At 34.7% G+C, this 18,130-nt stretch overlaps 1 protein-coding gene, 2 non-coding genes and 1 pseudogene across 3 annotated transcripts; all 4 read right to left on the bottom strand.

Annotated features, from left to right (window-relative positions):
* Nucleotides 1-8,304: 8,304 nt before the first annotated feature.
* On the bottom strand, nucleotides 8,305-8,846 carry LOC142636076 (large ribosomal subunit protein bL12cz-like; annotated as a pseudogene).
* Nucleotides 8,847-15,520: 6,674 nt separating this feature from the next.
* LOC142606385 (large ribosomal subunit protein bL12cz) lies at nucleotides 15,521-16,345 on the bottom strand. Its single transcript, XM_075777748.1, has one exon. It carries the CDS (start codon nucleotides 16,193-16,195, stop codon nucleotides 15,653-15,655), a length of 543 nt encoding a protein of 180 aa, XP_075633863.1. The 5' UTR covers nucleotides 16,196-16,345; the 3' UTR covers nucleotides 15,521-15,652.
* Nucleotides 16,346-16,439: 94 nt separating this feature from the next.
* Nucleotides 16,440-16,511, bottom strand: TRNAP-UGG (transfer RNA proline (anticodon UGG)). The gene has a single exon. It is a non-coding gene; the product is annotated as a tRNA-Pro (tRNA).
* Nucleotides 16,512-16,611: 100 nt separating this feature from the next.
* Nucleotides 16,612-16,683, bottom strand: TRNAH-GUG (transfer RNA histidin (anticodon GUG)). Its single transcript has one exon. It is a non-coding gene; the product is annotated as a tRNA-His (tRNA).
* Nucleotides 16,684-18,130: the final 1,447 nt, after the last annotated feature.

The raw sequence follows: 18,130 nt of genomic DNA, 5'->3' as shown, positions 1-18,130 counted from the left end.
AAAAGCTTTGTGATTAAAAATTACACATAAATAATATATTTAATTGCCACATAGTGAGTGGAAAGACAGTAACTTCAAAACGATTTGGACCCTATTTTTTTTCCAACCATTCACTGTGATTGCCACCTAGCAACCGTTAATCTACACTAGCTTGTAACCCCATGCATATGCATAGATATATTTAAAAGATATACATTAAGATGAATAGTATAATAATCTTACATATATAATTTAAATATTATTGATAGTCATTCTTATATATATTTTTTAACTCTTTAAAAAGTCTTGTAAGAATATTATTAGGTAGAAATTGTAAATTTTCCATTTTAAAAATATTTTTATATTAATTAATTCTAGACTCTTTGGTTTTTCTATACAATAACTCACTTGAATGGATATTTATGATATGATCCCACATTTGATTCCAAAATTAAGAAATAAAACTCTCTTTAAAAATAAATAATTTAGGACACATGGCGCAAAATTGGACTTTAATTGTAAAATCTAATTGAGTTTTCTCTAAACTTTACCTATTTGTGTGTGTATATATATATATATACATAATTTTTGTGCCAAATGAATTGTTTTTAGTTATAAAAAAAGGCTCATAAATATAAAATAATTCAAACTCTCTCTTTCTCTAATTTTATATATAGTGTTAGATATATGATTATGTTTTTCTATAATTTATTTATATTGGACTCATCATTTTCTACTCTAAATTAACTCATTTGGTACAAAAATTAAAAAAACTTCGATTAGATGGAACACATGCTGTAAAATTAAATTCTTTTTTTTTTTAGACAGAAATTAAAATCTAATTGAAATCCAATTTTCACACTAAACTAACTAACTTGGTTCAAAATTTTAAAATTTTTGATTCAATTAAACATATGGCGTAAAATTAGACTCTAATTGAATTTCAATTTAAAATCTAATATGACTTTCTCTCATATTTACTTTTATATATATATATATATATATATATATATATATATATATATATATATATATATATATATATATGACTTATAAACTTGAACTGTTTTTAGTTCTACAAAAAAAAAAAAAAAAGACTCATAAATATAAAATCATTCAAAAATTATTATTATTATTTTTTATGGTTTACTTATATTAGACTCCTCATTTTTTACACTAAATTAACTCATTTGGTACATAAATTTAAAAACTTAGATTAGATGGGACACATGTCGCAAAATTAAATTCTGATTGAAATTCAATTTTTACATTGAATTAATTTAGTTAGCACAAAAATTTAAAAACTTAGATTAGGTGGACAAGTGGCGCAAAAGTAGACTCTAATTGAATTTCAATTTGAAATTGTAGGGACGATAAATCTAGTGTTATATATGTATATGTGCCTATTGGGCTAGAGGCCCAATCCGAGGATATTAAATAGTTCGAGAATGGGGAAATATCTACCTAAGAGGCCATATTGGTGAGTAAAGAGGTAAAGTCTAATCAAGATCATTCAAAAAGGTGGTCCGAGGAGGAATCCTTCCTCGGCAAAATAAAGCCGAGGTAGAAAGGTGTGGCCCGCCATCCAGAAGTAATGTTCTAGGAGATCTTGTAAGTAAAGGTATACATCGTGGATGCATAGGACAATGAAAGGGCTATGAAATGTCTAAAATAAAGCTACTTCCACCGTATTAAATGCTCTGCAGCTAACCCTCTGGCTGCATTAATGAGGAAGTGATGTCTGAGCATCAAAGTTCAACCTTACAGCTACTTCCAAAAACTTTAGTGAAGGGTTGATGGGACAAGTATCCAAACCAATAATCTGATCCATATGTGGAGGATGTAGAGAGGAAGAAGGATGATATAAAAGAAGGAAGAGACATTCAAGGAGGGGGATTGGAAAAATGAGAGAGGAAAAAATTATAAATTGAATAATTGTAATATGTCTTTAATGAGGAAGTGATGCCTGAGTATCAGAGTTTAGCCTTACAGCTACTTCCAAAGACTTCAGAGAAGGGCTGATGAGGCAAGTATCCAAACCAATAATCTGATCCATATGGGAGGATGTAGAGAGGAAGAAGGATGATATAAAAGAAGGAAGAGACATTCAAGGTGGGGGATCGGAAAAAGGAGAAAGGAAAACACTGTAAATTGAATATTTGTAATCTGTCTTTAAGAAAGGAAAAATATAAGAACAAGCTCATCGGCTCGAGTTTGAGGACAAGTTTTCACCATACAAACTAGTCTATTATTATCGTTTTGTGATCTTGGGCCACTATCTTTGTTAGCTAAGCTCATAAGAAACTAGATTTCAAACCCACTCTCTACAAATTTATTGTATTAGGCTCTTTAAGCCTATTGTTAGGATGTGTGCCCTTAAATCCTATTGTATGATGCTATGTATAACATTATGTATGACTTAATGTTGTGTTTAATAAATTTGTTTTATTATTATCTAAAATAATGGTAGCATGAATATTTAGACATTATCATATAGTTCATGAGATGCATAGTATGTGATTTATGTGAAAAGTCACAGAAAATATAAATCACAATTTCTTTGTAAACTCAGAATTTTAGTTCGTAGTCGGTGGTGAAATTGGGCATTTAATTTGCGAAGAGTATAACGTATCAACTAAGATGATTTGTCTTGATCATGGAAGTGGAGACTTCTAGTTGATATGTTGATATGTTTTAAGAGTTAAGACATATTGAGCTGGACCGCTGTGAGATTTATTATTCCCCTAACGACTATCAAATGAATAATAAATCTCACGACTTCTATTTGCATGAAATCTTAATCCTGAGAGAATAATGGATCTGATCATGAAGTGTAGGTTGCTTTGATATATCAGGAGTGAGATCTAAAGTAACGGTCAAAGCCTCAGTATGTTGGGCAACCACATTTAGTGTTGATGGAACATATATTCTCAAAATGGAATTCATAATCTCTTAACGGAGATATAAAATATTCCTTGAGATAAGTTTAATAGGTTTGGTTATTCAGAGTGTTAGACATAACCACTTTAGTAAGAAGTTACTAAAGTATATATTTATGAAATTGAATTTCATAAATATATAATGAATAATCTTAAAGGATTAAACTGGGTACTCAAGGATAAGATATTGTAATTTACAAAGTGGCAGTCTACATTCATGACTTTGTGTTACTACGAGTATTTTATTAAGGGGTTGCATGTATAATAAAGTCTTGGGATATAATTTATTAATAAGGCCTAGAGTGCAATTATATTTATATAGTGGTATTAAATATAATTAATGGTAACTTTGGACTTGTTAAGAGTTGACGGAAAAAACCCAAGACCCATTGGAGCTAGTGTCTTATTGGTCCTTTTTGGTTCCACTCCAAGCCACACACTAAAGCCCCAAACTAAAGCCCAATTGAAAAGGCCCAATAGGCTGGCTCAATTAGATAATCAATTAGTTATAAAGGGAGAAACATACATAATTTTTATTAGTGATATAAGAAATGGTGTGTACGTGAGAGAGAGACACATTTTCATTCTCCCTTTGAAAACTGATTGAGAGACCACACATCTTGGACATAAAGTGGAATTGGAGTGAAGATTAAAAGTATTCCCGAGTACTTCAATCTGTGGTTTTGAATTTCACCACACCAAGGTATGCTATCTTGTTCTTAAATTCTGAAATTTACATAGTGCATGTTATCAATCATGAATGAAATAGATCCTTATTTGTTGCTTCCGCTATGTGTTTGTATGAGATACAAAACCATTTTTTTCCTTCGCCTATACCCTTCCTATTATTGGGTTTAGGTACAAATTGTGACCTTACAGAAATTGTGGGGAATAAAAGGACCTAAGTAAGTATTTGGGCCTTGGGCTTTATTGATGGGCGCTAGTTCGTTTTAGACTAAAAGCCTCTAGAGTTGCAGGTCGGCCCATAGGTCGAGAGTCCAAGGATTCATTCGAGGACGAATCTCTCCTCGGACAGACCCACGAAGACCCTAGGATTCACCAAAAAGATCAAGGCAGTGTTATGGGCGAACTGTTGGTTAAGAGGGGGATCTAAATACCCTCTAGACACCACGGAGTGAAAGAGATATCTTAGAAAAAGGCTGCTACCTCCACATTAAAGACCTTGCACCTACCTCCCTAGCCGCAGTAATGGAGAAATGACCCCTGAATAGTAGAAGTCAGCCTTCTTGATATCATTTGAAGACTTCCAGAGGGTGGTGGATGGGACAGGTGTCTAATGGGGTAATTTGCGTTACTCGTGGATAAAGAGGGAAAAAGAAGAAGTATTTAAGGGGAGAAGAGAGTAAAGAAAAAAGGAGGTGACTAAAAAAAAGACTAAGATCTGTAACCTTTGAAAGAAAAAAAAGAGAAATAATATAAATAATTCGTCCTCGACTTACGTCCGAGGAGGTTCATTTGCCCTATTTATCCATTGTTTGCAAATACTGTAACATTCTGACATGTTCATCAAGCTTTGAACACCACTAAACTAGATTGCGAACCCACACTCTACAAATTTTATTATTTAAGGCTCATTGGGCCTGAGCTCACGTGTGTTTTTGGGTCCAGGCGCAATTGTGCACTTACAGAAATCTAATTGGATTTTCTCTCAGTTTTACCTATTATTATATATATAGATATATAGATTTGCATTGAATCTTTGAGCTCGATTATAATATTTTAATTATTTGTGTGTTTATTTCTTCTTCCTCTTCATATGAAATCAAGCTCAATTTTTTTTTAAAATTTTTTATGAGAGAGTTTCAACATATGACATCCACTCCTGACGATAACTCTTTAACAGTAGCAAGAAACTTTAATTACTCATTTAATTTTTTTTTAATATTGAGTTTTTTTTAGTCATCTACATTACATAAAAAATGGTTAATTAAAAAGTAAAAATTATTATGTGAATTTTATTTATACAAAAATATGTATTAGATATGATTTTTTTTTTTTTGCAATTTATGTAGCGTTGATTATTTCTTATGAGACATTATTGTTTTATTAAAATTATTTTAAAACTTCTTTAACAGAGTATGAGAGTACAATATTTCAAAAGAAGATAACTTTTTAAAAGTATTATCAGAAATTTGCTAACGAATAAAACCTTAATTAACACATATTACCCACAATTCCAGCCATATAAACGATGAGCAACAGTAGAGCATCCCCATCAGTATGTGCAAAGTTGTACAAAATGGAAAAAGTCACTGATTTTACACGTTTTGAGCACACAAAAAAACCCACGTCAATGGGTGTAAAATTGTGCATAAATGCACAATTGCTACAGTAACCGTGCATATATGCACGATTACTGTAGCATGTGCATTTTTAAAAGTATTATCAGAAATTTGCTAACGAATAAAACCTTAATTAACACATATTACCCACAATTCCAGCCATATAAACAATGAGCAACAGTAGAGCATCCCCATCAGTATGTGCAAAGTTGTGCAAAATGGAAAAAGTAACTGATTTTACACATTTTGAGCCCACAAAAAAACTCACGTCAATGGGTGTAAAATTGTGCATAAATGCACAATTGCTATAGTAACCGTGCATATATGCACGATTACTGTAGCATGTGCATTTAATATTTTAATAATTTTCCAATTTGGCTCCATTTTTTCTCTTTCTTCTTCCTCTGAAATGAACTCGGTCTTTTCTCTTCTCCCTCATATTCTTGCTCCTCTGTTACAGACCAACACCGGTCAAGAAAGTATCACCCAAATACAAATACAGCACCACCCAACTATCACCGGTCTACCACCACAACCCATTTCAACCCAGATGATCAAAACCAAGCACCACCCAACTATCAAAGCCAAATGATCACCACCCATTTCAACCCATTTTAAAGCCAAAATTAACCAAAACCTAGATGACCACCACCACCATATCAACCCAGCACCACCCAACTATCACCAGTCTACCACCACAACTCATTTCAACATTTGATAATCCAAACGCAAAATCAACAAAATCAAACCAAAAATAAATCAAAATCAACAAAAAAAAATTTAAAATCAACTCAAACCCCATTGAAAAACTCATCCCAAACACAACTCAAAATCAACCCAAAATAAAATCAACTAAAAATCAAACCCATATAAAACTGAGAGAGAGAGAGAAAGAGAGAGAGAGAAATTCTCCGTAGCTGCTGATGTCGCCGTTGTCTCTGGAGCTGTTGCTAATGTCGCTGGGGTTGCTGATGCCGTCGGAGCTGTTGATGCAACTGGAGCCGCGTGTGCATGTGTAGGGGCAAGGGGTTTGGGATGAGAGAGGGGCAAAGATTTGAGATGAGGGAGACATTAATGAAGAGGTATATAATAAAATAATAATAAAAATGATTATTTAAATAAATTGATGGGTATAATAGACAAACTGATGTGGGTGCTTTGTAAAAATGGGAGTGTAAAATAGAAAAGTAGATTTTAAATGTGCAAATTTACAAAAAATTTGCATTCACTGATGCGGATGCTCTTAAAAGAAAGCAATTTGACCCCCACACACTCTTGGTGAAATGGTCACTTCTCAAGTATAAGTGCTTATGAAGTGTGGAAGGCAAGAGTTGCGGTTCAAATCTCTTAAAGGGAGTTTCACACACACACACATACACACACACACACACACACATATATACTTAGATTAAGTTAGAGTAAAATTTTTATCTTTAAAAAAAAAAAGGGCAAGGGTGTGAGAGGCAAGATTGGGATTCAAGTCTTCTGGAGTGAGTTTCATACACATATATACTTAAATTAATTTAGAGTAGTATATACATACATACATACACACACACACACACACACACACACACACACACACACACACATATATATATAAAGGAAAGCAACTTGCTATTTTTGTTACATCTTTTATCTCTTTGATAAAAGGGTTGGTTCGGATCCAAGTCATGGGTGTCCTTGACTCCATAGGGCTCCAATCTGAGTTCCATTTCCCATAAAAGTATTTCATAGGAAAATGATACCCTCCCTCTCTCTCATTTTTACACCTTAATTTCTAAAGTGTAGAAGTATACAAGGATGTAAAACACACCGTATAGAAATGCTGTTGTTTTCATACATGAATTAGATTGGATAAGGCATATTCAACTATTTTCTTACATATAAAAAAGAGATTGCACTTTTCTTATATTTTGTTCATTGTCCAATTCAATGAACACTACTAAAGCACACATAAAACTACCAATCTAAAATAAGATTCAAGTCTTAGTCTACAATCAACTTTGTTGCCAAATTTTGTCCAAAAATTAATTATGTTGACCTTAAAAATATTTAGGGTGGTCACAAATATTTTTTAAGGATAATAAATCATAATATTTTTTAATTTTATATATAATAATTAACTTTTTACCAGGTCGGGTGGTCCTGTGACCACCCTGAACTCCATGTGGAGCCGCCAGTGAACACAAGTCTATAAAATGCACTTTCATTTCACAAGCTCCTCTCTGTCTCTCACATTCTTTGTGGCATTACAACAAACACAAGGAGTGCAACAAAAAAAAACCACTAAATTGGCAAAAATCATTCATGAACAACCATCACATTTCACTATACCACCAAAACCCAACAGATTTTTTTTCTTCAAAATAACCTTGAATCTCAAACGATTTCATTAGTTAACACGTTTTCAAAACAATTTAGCAAACTAACATCTCGAGTGCAGAGGTCTCGATTTTGTTGTGCTAAATCGAGTGTGAAGAGCTCGATTTCCATGGAACTCGAGCCTCTGAGACTCAATTTCCCTTAGAGCCAACGATCATCATTAGACCAAAGAACAAGAAAAACAACGAATCATCATTAAAAATCCAAAGACTCAAATAAGAAAAACAACGAATTAGAGGAAAACCTTCGCCTGGAGCTTCGTCGCCACAGTTGTCGTCGCCTCCTAGAACCTCTGGTTTGTGTTTCTTCTTTGTTTAGTTTGGGTTTCTGGGTTTTCTTCTTTGGTTTTGCCTTCGTCGTGTCGTTTCTTTGTCACTTTGGGTTTTTTCTTCTTCGTGTAGTTTCTTCGTCCCTTTGGGATTCTTTGGCTTCATCTGATCTCTTCATGGAACTCGAGTATGTAATGCTCGATTTCCTCGCATAGAACTCGAGTTCATTATACTTGATTTAGCACAACAAAATCGACTCCCTTAGACTCGAGATGTTAGTTTGCTAAATAGTCTTGAAAACGTGCTAACTAACGAAATTGTTTGAGTTTTAGTGCTATTTTGGAAAAAAAAAATCCCAAAACCCAACTACAAACTAAACCCAAAAACACAAATTAACCATTAGAAACCCAAAAATCAAATCAAATAAAATTACACAATAGCAATCTTAGCCCTAGCTTGCTCAAGCTGCTTCTTGGCCTCTTCAGCCTCATCTTTAAAAACCCCTTCCTTAAACTTCGTAGGCAACCCTTCAATTAACTCCTTAGCCTCCTTCAAAGCCAAGCTTGTCAACGCCCTCACCGCCTTAATCACCAAAATCCTTGAATTGCTGGGGACATCCTCGATAATTATGTCAAACTCGGTCTTCTCTTCGACAACAGCGGATCCCGCATCAGCTCTAGCGACGGCGGCTTTGGTGGCACTACTAGGGCGTAGGAGGTAGGGGAGAAGTCGAGTTTTTTTTGGAGGTAGTCGACTAAGCTCATGGCTTCTTTGAGAGTGAGGGAGGAGATTTGGGCGTGGAGCTTTTCAATCTTTTTTGGGGCGAACACGGCGGAGATGGGACGGAAGTGGGTAAGACGGTGGGTGGGTTTAGCAGATGGGAAGTGGAGGAAAGTGGGTTTTGGTGCGGGTGAAGGATAAGAGGGGGAACGAAATGTGAGAGAGATTGTGGAGAGAGTGTTTGTGGCCATATGTGAATACTGAAAATTGAAGTGAAGAGAGAGAGAGAGAGAGGGGAGGGGGTGGGGAGATTGGCAATTCACACCAATCCCCATACTATATAGTTAATTGGTAACGTTTCAAAACTATATACTAAACTAGCCTCTCGAGTTTAAAAGACTTGATTTATCCTAAGAACTTGAGCCTTAAAGGCTTGATTTTCGTGTTCTAATTTGGTTTTTATCCACATAGAATCCACCTGGAAATGGACCCTTAGAGCCTTGATTTCTTAAAAGCAAACTTGAGCCTCAAAGGCTAGATTTGCAAACTGTGGTGGATATTAATCCACGTGGTTTCTTTGGGTCCCTATTTCCTCATAAACCTCATTTAGATTTTAGTTCTCTCTGTTGTGGGTCTCTCGAGTAGATAGTGAAGAAAACCTCCCTTCACTCTTGTACTCTCCCTCTGTCACTCTCTCTCTTACTCTCATGCAATCCTATCACTCACAGCTCATAAATCCACATGTCAGGTAAGGGTATTTGCACGTTAGAACTTCTACCAATAGTGTATAGTTGTTAGTGTATCTAGTTGTTAGTGTATATATTTGCAAGGTTTTTATATGTATATATTTGCTAGGTTTTAATAAAAAGTAAAAATTATTTAAGATATATTTGTATTGTTAGGTTTTTATCATGGGTATGTAATGGATCATGACTCTTTTTTTTAAGTAAAAATTATTTAAGATATACTTGTATTTTTAGGTTTTTATCATGGGTAAGTAATGGATCAAGACAAAAAGGTATTTTCAAATTTTTTTTCCATCTCTTGACTTAGAGATTGGTTGGGATTCACCTCATATCTATGACAAGGAGATTCTAGATGATCTTATGTCTCAATCTTTTATAGTCTATAAAAACGTTTCAGTTGTTCAAGAATCTCTAGAGCTAAAAGGATGAAATTGGTAATTGAGTTCCTTGAATACATTGGGGATTTTTTGTTTTTGTTTTGTTTGTTTGTTTGTTTTTGTTTTTTTTTTTTTCTGAGAATGAATACATTGAGGATTTTGATACCTAGAAATCAATAGTAAGCTGGACTATTATATCTTGGTAGCTATAATAGTCCCATCAAAAAAAGTAGGGGTGGCAAAATTAGACACGACCTGCGAACCCGACACGACACGACACGATATTCGCAGGTTATGGGTTGAGATTTAATGGGTTCGTGTCATATTTGGGTTGATACGACGAACCCATTTGATAAACGGGTTGGGTTAGGGTTCAACCTATAGAACCCGTTTGACCCGTCTGACCCGTTTAATTAAATGAAATTTTACCAATATACCATTCAAACTATAGGCATATAAACTTATTAGTTGTTGTAGTTTATTTTCTTTGACGTATTCTGATTGATTATTTATGATATTGAAATATGCTTTAATTTTGAATGATTATTTGTGATATAATTACTCATTAGTTCTAAATTTTATATTTAAAATATTTATTTGCTTGTTTTTCCATAAATGTTTTTCTTCATTTTGATAAAATCAGATAAACAGGTCGACACGATTGACCTGTTTAATAAATGGGTTGTGTTAGGGTTGAGGAATCTTGACCCGTTTAATAAACATGTAGGGTTAGTGTTGACCTATATAGTCGAATATGTATGAGTTGACACGACACGAACCCGACACGCGAACATGAATTGCCACCCCTAAAAAAAAGATTGAAATTTAACAAGTTCACCACCCCAGAAACTCGCATTGAATCTATATGAATTGAAATTATTTTGATTCTAATGGAGAGAAGCCAAGAAAGAAACTTGTTTTTTCTCAAACGGAAGAGAGTGCTAAAGATTTTCACAGATTATATGAAAGCTCATTGTAATAGACAACGGAGATCCTTTGCCTGCGGTATTTAATATTTATTTGTTCATTTTGCATCAATTGGGTGCTTGTTGCATACAGTGTTTGTTAATTAATAAAAATTTCACTCATAGCACTATTTTTATTAGAATTTCTTATTACATATTGCATTTTGTTTATCAGGATTAAGACAAATGCATCTACAAAGTGAATTCTGAAAGCTAAGAGAAAACCCAAGTTCTTATCAGACTTAGGTTTGGATACTTTGGAATTAGAATCGCGCCAAACTGGCTTTGACTCAAAATAGATCCTTGGCTTAAAAAACAGAAGGGTGGGTTTCATTATTTCTCATTTTCTTCATCTTGCTCTGTATTTCTTGGTTCATTTGTGTTTTAGGTCTGATCAGAAGCTTTAGCCTGATTCAATTTTGTATATAAAATCCTTTTTTGATTGTAAGTTTGATTTTTTTTTTTTTTAGTAAAATTGGTGAATTGGAATTGAATGACATTGAAATAGTTTTCATTTGGCAATGTGTGGTTTTCAGTATTCTTTCGTTTTTGAGTATTATTTAGATGGATGGTTGTGAATTTTGCTTCTGTAGAACTTGCTTGTATTAAAATATTGAGATGTGGTGTCGTAAAATTGTGAACTTGGTAGTTTGTATTATGTTATGGAGATTTGAATTGGCTTATTATCTTCTGTCTTTGGATAAATTACGTGTTTTATTGTGTCTTTTTTTTTTTTTTTGGGTTGAATAGGCCATGTTAAGTAAATGATTGAGTGGTTGAGGGTGAGACAATGGTGTTGGTAACGCATCAAATGCAGGTAATGTAAGAAAGTCTTGATCACTTTATCTATATGCTTGTATGGTGTTTGAGAAACAGAGTTATTTGAGGTTAAAAGACAAGATAGTTAGTGACGTTCAATGTATAACCTGCATTTATTTACATGGGTTTCATATATCTACATGAATAGAAATCTTCTACTCTTAGTTGTAAGTTTTGGTTTTGGGAAAGGACCAGTTTAAGCAGTCCAAGAATGCAATTTTTTTATTCAAAAGAATGGTAGATGTTGGGCTGTTATTGGAGGCGTGATGGATTTTATGTAATTTTAAACTTCATCACAGTTAATATCTCTTTTCAGAAGTAATAATAATATAGAGCTAGGCATATATCAACGAAATCATTTTAGTCCTTTCATTCATTACTGATGAGACGATATCATTTCAAAATTAAACATTAAATTCGTTTTTTTTTTTTTGTTGCTAAATAGTGCAATTAGTGTTTCTTTATAACAGATAATGGCAAAAGGAACACTATATACCGAATCAAATCTAACTCTTACAAGCTATTGCTGAAATGAAATGCATATCACTGAACAATGCATAGAAATTTCATAGAAGATCCATCTAACTCACATTGCATATCACAGAACAATGCATTTAAAATTTGATAGAAATTTGATTTGCCTGATATACTATTCAATGATTTAAGCATATATCAATAGTTCAATCCACGAACAGAAAAAAGTGTAAAAATGAAAAATCAAACCCACAAAACAAAAAAACCATTTAACAAAATGGTACACCCGGTGTTGTACGAGCTTCTATAGATTGTGGGTTTTAGTGATACAAAGGTAGTGGGTTTCAATGAGGCAGGGTGGCCGGAGTGTTTGGGTGAGTCCATGGATTTAGGGTTTGATTTAGGGGGAAGAACTGAGGGAGAAGAACTAAGGGTGACTCTGTGGACGAGGAATTTGATGGAAGATGAGGAATTGAGAGTTAGAGGAAGAATGAGAGTGTCTCGGTGGACGAGTGAGAGTGGAAAGGGTGAGTGTGATTGAATGATAGCATGAGAGAAAGAGAGGGGAATTTTGCCTTTATGAAATTGAGCCTCTAAGGGTCAATTTCCAAGTGGATTTCACGTGGATAAACCAGGTCATTCTCAGAATACATAAATTGAGGCTTTAAGGGTCGATATGGAACTCGAGCCTCTAAGAATCAAGTTCCAAGTGGATTCCATGTGGAAAAAAACCAAATCAAAACACTGAAATCGAGCCTTTAAGGCTCAAGTTCTTAGGGGTAAATCGAGTCTTTTAAACTCAATATGCTAGTTTAGTATATATAGTTTGGGGATTGGTGTTAATTGCCAATTTTGGCCCTACCGAGGGGGGGGGGGGGTGGAGGGGAAGGTTGTCTTGAGTCTTGACTAATATATTAGAGTTATAACTTGGCCTTTAAAAATTTTTTTTTGGCTATGCACTTAAATCTAATAGATATATTTTTAAAATATTTAATCATGTTAATTTTTTTAGTGGATGTTGTAGGCATGTTTAGAGCCAAATTTTGTCTAAATCCTTCCATCAAGACTGGGTTGTTGATCTCTATTTACATATAAAATTTGGCTTTAAACTAGTTTGAAGTTATCTTTTCTAATCTATTATGTAACGATTTATAAGATTATCAATGTATATTATTTAAATAAATCAAATAACTCAATAAAAAAGCTTTGTGATTAAAACTACACATAAATAATATATTTAATTGCCACGTGGTGAGTGGGAAGACAATACCTTCAAAACGATTTGGACCCTAACTTTTTTCCAACCATTCACCGTGATTGCCACCTAGCAACCGTTAATCTACATTTGCATTAAATCTTTGAGCTCGATTATAATTTTTTAATTAAAAAAATCTATTATTTGTGTGTTTATTTCTTCTTCCTCTTCTTATTAAATCAAGCTAAGTTATGTAAGATAAACAGTAGCAAGAAACTTTAACTAATCATTTAGTATATTTATTTTTTTCATATTGAGTTTTTTTAGTCATCTACATTACATAAAAATGGCTAAAAAGTAAAAATTATCACGTGAATTTTATTTATACAAAAATATATATTAGATATGATTTATTTTTCTTGCAATTTATGTAGCGTTGATTATTTCTTATGAGACAATATTGTTTTATTAAAATTATTTTAAAACTTCTTTAACAGAGTATGAGAGTACAATGTTTCAAAACAAGATAACTTTTTAACAATATTATCAGAAATTTGCTAACGGATGAAACCTCAATTAACATATATTACCCACAATTCCAGCCATATAAATGATGAGCAACATTAGAAGAAAGAAACTTGCTATTTTTGTTACATCTTTATCTCTTTGATAAAAGGGTTGGTTCGGACCCAAGTCATGGGTGTCCATGGCTCCATGAGACTCCAATCTGAGTTCCATTTCCCACAAAAGTATTTCCTAGAAAAATGATACCCTCTCTCTCTCTCTCTCTCTCTCTCTCTCTCTCTCATTTTTACACCTTAATTTCTAAAGTGTAGAAGTATACGAGGATGTAAAACACACCGTATAGAAATGCTGCTGTTTTCATACATGAGTTAGATTGGATAAGGCATATTCAACTATTTTCTTACATATTCAACTTTTCTTAGATTTTGTTCATTGTCCAATTCAATGAACACTACTAAAGCACACATAAAACTACCAATCTAGTAATGCAGCTTGATAGTGGTGATTTTACAAGTTACTTACGCTTTAAGAAGGCTGACGGGAGTATCAAACCCGTCAGTCATAGTCACTAGGACATCTCCTTTTGACGCTCGAAGCCACACACCATACGTGACGGTGTTAGGCTGAAGTATCAGCTGACGGAGTCAAGGCTAAAGGTCCTAAGCTGACGACCTTGCTGGAGACATACGTGGGCTGACGACCTTGCTGGAGACGTGCGTAGGTTGACGACCTTAGTAGGTAAAAGCTGAAGGAGTAACCCAACCTTCATCCTTGACTTGCTTTGTCCTCTACATACGTGCATATAAAGAAAGTTCTTGCGCTACACGCTCGGCCTTAGTCAGGAAGATTCCTATAAGGAAAAGGGCTCTAGATGATACGCGAAACCCACAAATTACTCTCCTAGAAGGAAAGTACTTCCTCACCAAGGTGCTTATTTCGGATCCATGCCACTATATATACTCCAAAACTCTCATAAGCCAAGGTACGCATAATTATCTCAACTCTAGCACTCTAGGATTGTTGAAAATACTCTAACTTGACATTCGGAGGGTTTTTGGCCGGCACCACACCGGTGCTCTCTGTTTAGGTCGTCTATTCTCTTTTTGTAGGTGTTGCTTCGGTTTGAATAGTGCTCGTAGCTTACTGGTGATTTCATCGGCATCATCACAGCTCATTCCACAAACCTCACCTGTTCAACATCCTCTGTTGCAATAAAACAAACAAAACAAGTGCAACTAAAAACAACTAAAACAAGTAACAACTAACATTACCCCTCAAAATAGGGACAACCGAGTCACGAAATTCACTCATGAAATCCCTCCCAACTCAACTAATCGCAAATTGCTATCTTTCTTTTTTCTTTTTCTTTTTTATAAGTCTTATCCAATTCAATGAACACTACCATAACACATGCATACATACATAAAAAGTGTAAAACCTCCACAACACAAGTCTATAAAATGCACTTTCATTTCACAAGCTCCTCTCTGTCTCTCACATTCTTTGTGGCATTACAAAAAACACAACGAGTGCAACCAAAACAAGTGCAACTAAAAACAACTAAAACAAGTAACAACAAGCATTACCCCTCAAAATAGGGACAACCAAGTCACGGAATTCACTCATGAAATCCCTCCCAACTCAACTAATCGCAAAATTGCTATCTTTTTTTTTATGTCTCATCCAATTCAATGAACACTACCATAAAAAAGTGTAAAACCACAACACAAGTCTATAAAATGCACTATCATTTCACAAGCTCCTCTCTGTCTCTCACATTCTTCTTGGCATTACAACAAACATTAGGAGTGCAACCAAAAAAAAAAAACCACTAAATTTGCGAAATTCATTCATGAACATCAATCACATTTCACTGTACCACCAAAACCAACTACAAACTAAACACAAAAACACAAATTAACCATTAGTAACCCCAAAATCAAAATCAAATTCAAATTACACAATAGCAATCTTAGCTCCAGCTTCCTCGAGCTGCTTCTTGGCCTCTTCAGCCTCATCTTTAGAAACCCCTTCCTTAAACTTCTTAGGCAACCCTTCAATCAACTCCTTAGCCTCCTTCAAAGCCAAGCTCGTCAACGCCCTCACCGCCTTAATCACCGAAATCCTCGAAGCGCTGGGAACATCCTCGATAACCACGTCGAACTCGGTCTTCTCCTCGACGACGGCGGGTCCCGCGTCAGATCCGGCAACGGCGGCTCCGGCGACGGCCACTGGGGCGAAGGAGGCGGCGGAGACGCCGAGCTTTTCTTGGAGGTAGTCGACCAAGGTCTTGGCTTCTTCGAGAGTGAGGGAGGAGATTTGGGCGCCGAGCTCTTCGATCTTTTCTGGAGCGGACACGGCGGAGATGGGACGGAAGTGGGTGAGACGGTGGGTGGGTTTAGCGGTGGGGAAGTGGACGAAAGTGGGTCTTGGTGCGGGTGAAGGATAAGAGGGGGAACGGAGTGCGAGGGAGATTGTGGAGAGAGTGTTTGCGGCCATTTGTGAATACTGAAAATTGAAGTGAAGAGAGAGAGAGAGAGAGAGAGAGAGAGAGAGTTAGAGAGTTTTGAAGAAGAGAGAAGATAGGATAAGGTAATGGATCAATGGAGTGATATAAAAAATATGGTCGTGAGAGTAATCAGTGATGAAGAAGAGTTTATGGGTTTGGGTTTGGGTTTTTGTATTAATTTTTTTGGTTGACGAGATTGCCCTTGGGGGAAAAAATATATTAGAGGGAAAGATAGGGGCATTCCGAGAATCGAACTCGGGACCTCTCGCACCCAAAGCGAGAATCATACCACTAGACCAAATGCCCTCTGGTTGGTACGTATTGCTGTAAAGTAATTGTAATACTTATTAATCTGTTAGTTTGTGATTCGTCTGATAAATAAAAAAGGTAGAAAAAATGAGTGTTGTGTGGCTGCTGGGATTCGAGCCCAGGTCTCCACGGCCACAACGTGGAATTCTTACCACTAAACTACAGCCACAAGTTTGTGTTTTTCTTTCATTTTTGTGATAACCAAGTATGTAAAATTGTTTTCTTTTAAATTATTATTTTAAATAAAAAGGAAATATGTTTTTTTTTTTTTTTTTTTTTTCCTCTCTTGAGAAACAAACACAAACAAAGGAAAAGAAATGGGGAGAAAAGTTAATACTAAAGTAAAAGAAATGGGGAGAAAAGTTAATCTTTTATAGACTTGGCTTGGATCCAGTGCACTAGATTCATTGAGATGATGACATTTGACCAAAAGTAGATATGTGCCATTATTTTAATGGATGCAGTACAACTTAACATTCAACCCAAGTTTACCCAATTATGAAAGTAGTATTATGATATCCACCTATGTGAGTACTATATGTTAAGAGGATTGTTGTGTATATAATTGTAAGATAAGATTGTTATTTGTTATTATTAAGTGAAGAATTAAAGATGCTTTCTCTTTTAGCACATGGAATTGTTTAACCTTCCGGGGTTTTTATTTTTTATTATAATTTTTTTAAAAAGCCATTTAAAATGGCATGCTACCATTAATTGTATGGATTTTGTTTTTCAAAATAACATTGAATCTCAAACAATCTCGTTAGTCAGCACATTTTCAAAACAAATTTAGCAAACTAATATCTCGAGCATAACAAAGTCGATTTTGTTGTGGTAAATTGAGTGTGAGGAACTCGAGTTCCATGGAACTCAAGTCTTTAAGGCTCGATTTCCCTAAGATGTCCAACCGAACATCAACAAACCCCTTTCCAGAGAAGAAAATGAATTACACAGAAGAATGAATGACCCAATAAGGAATAAGAGGAAAAAGGAGCTTCGTCATCGCCGTTGGAACCTTCGTCGTCGTTGCCTAGGTTCAGTCTGAGCCGAATGGTTTGGGTTAGGGAGATCTAATTTTTTTTGTTTCTTTGTGTTTCTTGTTTGGTTTCTTCGGATCTTCATGTTTCTTGTTTGTTTTTCTTCTTTGTTGGGCTGGGTTTTTGGGTTCTTCCTTCTGGTTCTTCGTGTAGGTTTTCTCATTGTGGCTTCGTTTGATCTCTTTATGGAACTCGAGTTCGTAATGGTCGATTTTCGCGCGTAGAACTTGAGTCTATGATGCTCGATTTAGCGCTACAAAATCGAATTCCTTACCCTCGAGATGTTAGTTTGCTAAATTGTTTTGAAAACGTGCTAACTAACGAAATTGTTTGAGTTTTAGTGTTATTTTGAAAAAAATCCTTAATTGTATTTGTATACCAAGTTAATTACTACACCAATGCATAATTGTATTTTAAAGTTTTTTTATTATTATTATTATTATATACAATAAGTAAATAAATAAAAATTCAGCAAGTATTGTGTAAGCAAACATGAATCGTGTAACCCTATTGCAAGTTTATAGATAACCAAAGCCGATTGAAGTCCTATCCTATTAGTGAGGTGGAATAGCAAAGAAA

Source organism: Castanea sativa, chromosome 1, assembly GCF_040712315.1.
Source record: "Castanea sativa cultivar Marrone di Chiusa Pesio chromosome 1, ASM4071231v1".
Classification (NCBI taxonomy): Eukaryota; Viridiplantae; Streptophyta; class Magnoliopsida; order Fagales; family Fagaceae; genus Castanea; species Castanea sativa.
The sequence above is the reverse complement of the archived record's forward strand: the minus strand, read 5'-3'. Positions and strand labels throughout refer to the sequence as shown.